Source organism: Nannospalax galili, unplaced genomic scaffold (assembly GCF_000622305.1).
Source record: "Nannospalax galili isolate Female #2095 unplaced genomic scaffold, S.galili_v1.0 scaffold713, whole genome shotgun sequence".
NCBI lineage: Eukaryota > Metazoa > Chordata > Mammalia > Rodentia > Spalacidae > Nannospalax > Nannospalax galili.
In genome coordinates this window covers 1,897,015-1,904,138 of record NW_008333780.1, presented here as the reverse complement: position 1 = coordinate 1,904,138, position 7,124 = coordinate 1,897,015, and the positions used below count along the sequence as shown (strand labels likewise).

Genomic DNA, 7,124 nt, shown 5'->3' with positions numbered 1-7,124 from the left:
TTATTTTGATATATCACAGTGAAAGATTTATCGTCCTCTTTTTTTTTTTTTTTTTTTTTTAAAAAAAAAAAAAAAAAAAAAAAAAAAAAAAACCCAAAACAAAACAAAAACTACAAACAAACCCAGACCACAAAAACTCTGACCTACCATTTCCTACCTCACTTAAATTATTTCCTTCATTTGTAAAATGAAAATGAATTATTAAATTAAGCCAAGTAGCTGGGTGTGGTAGCCCACGCCTTTAGTCCCCAGAGGCAGAGACAGGAGGGTCTCTGAGTTGAAGACCAGCCTGGTCTACATAAAGTTCCAGGAGCACTGGGGCTACAGGGAAAGACCTGTCTCAAAAAAACAATAAAAAAATTAAGCCAAGTATAACCTCTGGCAATAGTAAAAAGTATAAAAATAATAATAGTAGTAGATGAGATAAAGACATTAGAAGAAGAAAGGACAACTGGAGAAGTTTAAAAAGGAAGTATTACATTTTACTGGGGGATATAGTTCGGTGATAGAATACTTGTCTAGCATGCATTAAGGCTGAGTTCCATCACCAGAACACTCAAAAAAATAGAGAGAGAAAAGAGAAAAGAAAAGAATTACTTGTCTTTTCTGTAATGTATTTTAAAATAAAAAAGCAGATCTTTCTCATTCAAGGTTTCTGTTTTTGAGAGAGTAAGGTTCACTCAGTTTGGCCTGCAACTCACTAGGTTGACCATGCTAGCTTCAGACTCACAGTAATCCTGTCTGCCCACGTGCTGGGATTAGTAACTGGCCTGGGCTAACAAAAATGACTTCAAATTTTACTTAACAACAGTAACACAAAGAATATCTACTGAAAACTGAAAACTAGAAACAGCAAGGCTGCATGCAGCACCAAGTACCGTATCAACAGGGCGTGATTTACAAAGCAGAAGTTAGATGATACTCAAATTCTCCTTAAATTTTAAGCTGTGTTTTTCTTCAAGCTCTAAATATTACAATAATTTGTTCACTACTATATCCCAAGTAATTAGAATAACTCCCGGTAGATAGTAAATGTTCAACAAATGGTTGTTGGATGAATTTTAAAGTAAGGAAACAGAGACCTGAAGATTCTGCTCAATGGCGTATCTGATGGCAAAGCTGGAAATGGCATTCATATTTTATTAATCTAGTATCACTCTAGAAGGTAAAATACAATTTCAATCTTTTGGTAAAGGGGGAGTTGGAGGTCCGGTCGGCAGGCAGAGAAAGAGGAAGGAAAGGGGCTAGAGAAGCGGCTCAGCCCCTACGCTCGGGTTCATGGCTGCCTGTAATTCCAGCTCTTCAGGCACCAGCACTCACAGGCACATACCCATACACAGACACAAAAACACATAATTAAAAATAATAATTTCTTTTCTTTTGAGATAGGGTCTCCCTGTAGCACTAGCTGGCCTGGAACTTGCTCTGTAGACCAGGCTGGCCTCCCCAGTACCAAGGTTAAAGGTATGACACTGCCAAACCCTGTCCTTCCCTGTTTTTAACATTTGCAAATGTGTTTCCTTTTAAAACTTAGCAAATTTGTGGGTTTTTGTTTTTGTTTTTAATTTAAATTAACTTGGTCCAGTGGCCCATACCTGCAATCTCAGTATTTTGGCTGGGGCAGGGGGACTGCTGAGAGCTCAAGCTGGCTTGAGCGATGTGGCAAGCATCAACCAGGTGAGCCATGGTAATATAGGCCTTTGTCTTTAAAAAAAAAAAAAACTATAGGTAGGCATGGTGGCACCCACCTTTAATCCCAGCAGAGGCAGGTGGATCTTTGTGAGTTTGAGGCCAGCGTGGTCTACATAGCAAGTTCCAGACCAGCTGGGGCTACAGGGAGACCCTGTCTCAGACAAAAATGTGGCCAGGCATGGTAGGGCATGCCCTTAATCCCAACATTGGAGAGGCTGAAGCAGGTGGATCTCTGTGAGTTCCAGGTGAGCCAGACTACAAAGTGAGCCCCTGTTGGACGGAACGGAGGGAGGGAAGAAGAAAGAACGAACAAAAGAACAAACTGGGAAGGTTCTTTTCTGTGCCTTTACAATATAATCTTAGTTCATCTTGGATTTTAAAATCAAAATATTCTAAATTGACTTATTTGAATTATCAACATAAATTCAAATATGAGACACTAAAGGCTAATTCCGTTATTGATTCTGCATTTACATGTTTAACACCTAAATATATAAACACAAGAACATATGTGTATTATGAAAGTGACTATAAAACTGACAGCCTGAAGCATATCTCCGGGGATGAATGATAGTGAACGGAAACTAAAAACAGTACAATCCAAGGAGAAAAGTAGGCACACAAAAAGCAATTCTACAGAAGTCTTCAAGAAAACAAAATCTTTAAAAGGGGAAAACTCTAAACAGAATTTGCCAACAGAACCAGAAAACAACAGCCTGCCAACAGAGATCATGTTTAATGCAGGTCACTAACTAGACTCAAAGTAAATTTTTCCGTTTCTCAAATTTGAGTTTCAACAGGACCTTCCAAACAGATTCATGGCAAAGACTAAACCAGTTAAAGGTTGAATATTAAAAGTTCTTCCCCGTTATCAGGTGGTCAAAACAGGAAATAAACTGAACTTAAAATTCACTTACAATTCCTGCAAGCTGAAGTTATTTATTTGCCTGAAGCACGGATATATAAAGTCAGACTGGTGATGTGACTCCATTGGTAGAGTGCTTGTCCAGCACGCATGAATCCCCGGGTTTGATCCCCAGCAATGAATACACTGTGTATGGTGGTTCACCCTATAATCCCAGCACTTGGGAGATGGAGGCAGGACTCCGAAGTCCAAAGTCATCTTTGACTATACAGTGAGTTAGAGGCCAGCCTGGTCTACATGAGACCCTGTCTCTAAATAAACAAACAAAATCTCCATCCTGGTTCCTGGAGGGAAAAGACTTCTCTCTCTGTCCCAGAGTGCTAGGCAAAACACTGACACACAAAGTCAGTCTACTGCCCAAACACATACCCTGCCTCAGCAGTAAAGCCTCAGCCTAAGCACAGGCAAACTTATAGGCCAAGGAGACAAGATGGCAGAGCGCTGAGACCGGGCAGGGTAAGGGTGAGGTGGGCCGGGGCCAGCACGGGCACAGCCGGCGGCTCTGGGAGGCCAGGGCTGGTCGGAGGCGCTGGAAGGGGCTGGCACCGCGGGACGGCTGCCCTTGACTTTCTCTGCAGGCTCCGCGGTACGTTCTGAGGTTTCCTCCGAACACCAGCCCCGGGCGCAGACGGACGCCAAAGACCAGAGGAGCGGGCGCCGACTGCTGTCCCGGCGCCAGGCCTGTCAGCACCGCCCCACCTGCTGCGGGGTCCGGTCACCCCCGGGACTGCCCCTCCTCGGGGGCCGAGGGAAGCGGACCCGGGTGGAAACACCTGCACGGGGGTCGGAGCGGGGCGGCCTGGGCTCGGTAGCGGGCCGCGGGGCGGGTCCCCGCAGCAGATTCCGGAGTGGGCCGCCGGAGGAACTTCGGGGAGAGGGACGCCGGCGCCTCGCACGCCCCGACGGGCTGCCCGCGGGCTCCACGCGCGCTCACCTGCCGGCCGTCGGGCCGGGCCGAGAAACTTCCCGAGCGGGAGGGCTCGGACGGGACCGCGCAGGGAGCGAGCCGCGTGGGGCGGGGCCGAGTGCCCGGCGACCGGGGCTCGAGCGGGGCTGCGTCCGCGCGGACCCCGGAGGGCGGTGCGGGGAGGGCCGCAGACAGCGGGGGGTCGAGCTGGGCCGCGGGCGGGCGGCGTTACCTGTGTCAGGGAGAGCTGGGCTGCCGCAGCCATGGTGTTTCCATCATGCACGGGAGGGGAAGGAAGGACGCGCGGACCGGGCTCGGGCGGGGAGGAGGCGGAGGCGGAGGGCAGGCCCTCGGCGAGTCTCGGCCCCGGGCGTCTCCCCGAACTTCGACAACTTCCCTGTTCTCGCCGCCCGCCCCGCCCCGCCGGCCGACCGACCGACCGCGGCGGCGCGCAAAGCCCGGCGTGGGAGTCGCGGGCCCCGGCCTCGACCCGGGCGGCCCTGGAAAACCCGGGGCGGATGTAGAGCGGAGGCGGACGGGCGGCGGAGGCGGCGCCTGGTGGCCCGGCTTCCAGCCAGGCAAAAACCCAAACTTCTGAAAGTGGGGAAAATTATACCCACGGTCCGGGTGGCTGTGGACACCAAAAGAGACAATGGTACGAAGTAATAATAATGAATAATAATTCTTTAGTAATAGTAATAAATGATAGGCCTTCCATGTGATTGGCTCTGTTCTAAATGCTTTACTTTTGAATTGTATGAATGGGAAGTTGAAACAGATGTTATGCAAATGAGGAAAATGAAACAAAAAGATGTGCTTTTACCTGAAGTCACACAGTGACTAGAAAATTCGATTATAAACCAGGATTAAAGGTGGCACACGCCTTTAATCCCAGCACTTGGGAGGTAGGGACAGTGAGTTCGAGGCCAGCCTGGTCTCTATAGTGAATCCAGGCCAGCTGGGGCTACAGGGAGACCCTGTCCCAAAAAAGACAAAAAGAAAAAGGAAACTGGATTATTATCCCACTTTGACTTCAAAACCTTTTTACCTGCTATTACATTATAAAAGAAGACATGTAAGTCCTTTCCTCCTTAGAGCCTAAATCTGGGGAGCAGGAAGGAATATTTTTCTTGGCTGCTGCCAGTCTTGTTTAGATTCTTCAATAAAAAACAGATGTAGGTCCAGGGTACAGCTCAGTGGCACAGTGCTACACAAAGCCCTGGGTTCCATCTTTCTTTCTCTGGACAGTGTCACCTCCTTTGCAAATTATCTTCACCTCTCCCCAAATCCACAGTACACACTCTTTGTATTAATCTTTCTCCCTACATGAGGTAGTCAGCATTCCCTAATGGCTTGTCTATACCAGCCTACACCCTAGAACTCTCAATGACAAGAGCATTTTTATGTATTTGTATGTATTTTCACACCAACCATTGTAGTATGTGCTTAATAAAGGCCATATTAGTTCCTGCTTATATTAAGTATCCTCATCTTTACAGTTTCTCAAGCTACCACCTCAACTGCAAAAACCAACCAAGTACTTGAAACTCTCATCTGTAAAGGCTCATGTGTGTGCAGCCTACTTCAGGAAGCCTTCTAGGAATTCTTCATACAACTTCTTAGTTGATCCAAAGTCACTTATTATATTCTGCCTGTCTTTATTAAATTTTTATTATATTTATTTACTTGTGTGTGTATGTGGGGGGTATATGTGTGGGACAATGCTCATTTAGAAGTCAGAGGACAACTTTCGGTAGTCAGTTCTCTCCTTCTACCATAGGGGTCTTGGGGACAGCACTCAGTGATCAGGCTTGGCAGCACATCCCCTTCCTTACCTGCTAAGCTACCTCACAAGCACCATACTTTGCCTTGTTTTAAGAGTGACTTGGAGGCTTTTCTGCACCTCCCTGGATTTTAAAAGCCTAGAACAGAAGACTGATTGCTACAAACTCACAGTTTAGCATAGTACACAGTAAAGCTATAACCTAACGTCAGTATGTGTCCTTCCAGATTGTTCTTTTCTTAGTCAATGTGGCTGCCAGGACAAATATCAGTTGTGGGAACCACAACCCACAGTTATCATTATCATAGAATTCTTCATTTATACAGTAGCAGAGACGACTGAAAAGACCCAGGGTATAGACAGCTCCACTTTGCATTTTGGATATTTTCCATCATAGGCAAAAAGAAGAAAGGCCTCTAAGAGCTCCTAACGTTACTCAGACCCCTCTGACTTGGTCCAGCCTCAAAGAACAAGTTATACAGGTCTGGTGAGCAAACTGCTTATTCAGGAGTGTCTCCTTTGGCCTCTTTTCTGCTATTATTTCTTTTAACTCAGCGAAGAAGAGGGGGGGATACTTTTAAATCATCCTACATTGATATTTAATCAGCTGTAACTACAACTGATGTTTCTATATATTATCACATTTGAGCTTCACAATAAAAGGAAGCGATCATCACACTTACTTCACAAATAAGGCGCTAAGAGTCACAGAGGTTAAGTAATTTGCCCATGGTTATATGGATAATAGCCAAAGCAGTATAATATAGTGAAATGAACAAGACTATGGCATCAGAATCACTGAGGTATCACCAAAGTTGCATTTACTAGTTATAGGACTTAGGGGTGGTTGTCAAATGATATACGTAAAAATGCCTCAAGTTGCAGATATGCAAATTAAGGTCAGAAATCTGAAAGTAATAGAGAAAATTGTGTTTGGGAATACAATTTAACTTACTATTTAAGACTACTGTTCTAGGACCTGAGTTCAATCCCCACTGCTAGAAGGAGAGGAAAGAGAGAAGTGACTCCTGCAAGTTGTTCTCTGATCACCTCACTTGCATTGTGGCATGAGTACACACACACACACACACACACACAAATAAATAAATAAATGTGATTTTTTTTTTATGTGTATGGGTGTTTGTACATAAGTGAATCCTTGTCATGCAATGCCTGCAGAGGCCAGAAGAGGGTGTTGGATCTTCTGGAACTGGAGTTAAGGATGGTTGTTAGCCACCATATGGGTTCTGGGAACTGAGCCCAGGTCCTCTGCAAGAGCAGCCAGTGCTCTTAACTACTGAGCTATCTTCACAGTCCCATTTTTTTTTTTTTTTTTTGGTTTTTTGAGATAGGATCTTACTATATAGCCCTGGCTAGCCTGGAACTCTCTTTGTAGACCAGGCTGGTCTCTGCCTCTGGAGTGCTAGGATTAAAGACTTTCACTACCACATCCAGCAGAAAGATATATTTTTTAAAAACTAAAAGAAAAGAAAAATATCAACTCAATATGGAAAATGTTAAGGAAATAAAAAGGACCATTATTTTATGTTTATATTAAGTAAAGACACAGGTTGTGTCTTTACAAAATCTAACACAACCCCTAATATCTAATAACTATCTTATAAAAGCTTGTTGAACTGAACTAAACATATAATCGCATATGTAGTTATCTGTATTTTCAGTTTATCCCCATTTCACAGATAAGAAAATCAAGGTGGGGCTGGGGAGGTGGCTCAGTTAGCAAAGTGTAAGCCCAAAGACCTGAATTTGATCTTCGGTACCCATGAAAAAAGAACAGGTGTACTGGCATGTACTTA

At 45.0% G+C, this 7,124-nt stretch overlaps 1 protein-coding gene across 2 annotated transcripts in view; it reads right to left on the bottom strand.

The window, feature by feature from the left end:
- Eps15 (epidermal growth factor receptor pathway substrate 15) overlaps nt 1–4,049 on the bottom strand; it is a gene marked incomplete in the record, with an annotated part of 149,770 nt that extends 145,721 nt beyond the window's left edge. For both annotated transcript variants that reach the window (XM_008828458.3, XM_017796995.2), the window contains 1 exon segment: nt 3,757–4,049. In XM_008828458.3, coding sequence (XP_008826680.1) covers nt 3,757–3,789 — 33 coding nt within the window.
- Between the last annotated feature and the right edge of the window lie 3,075 nt (nt 4,050–7,124).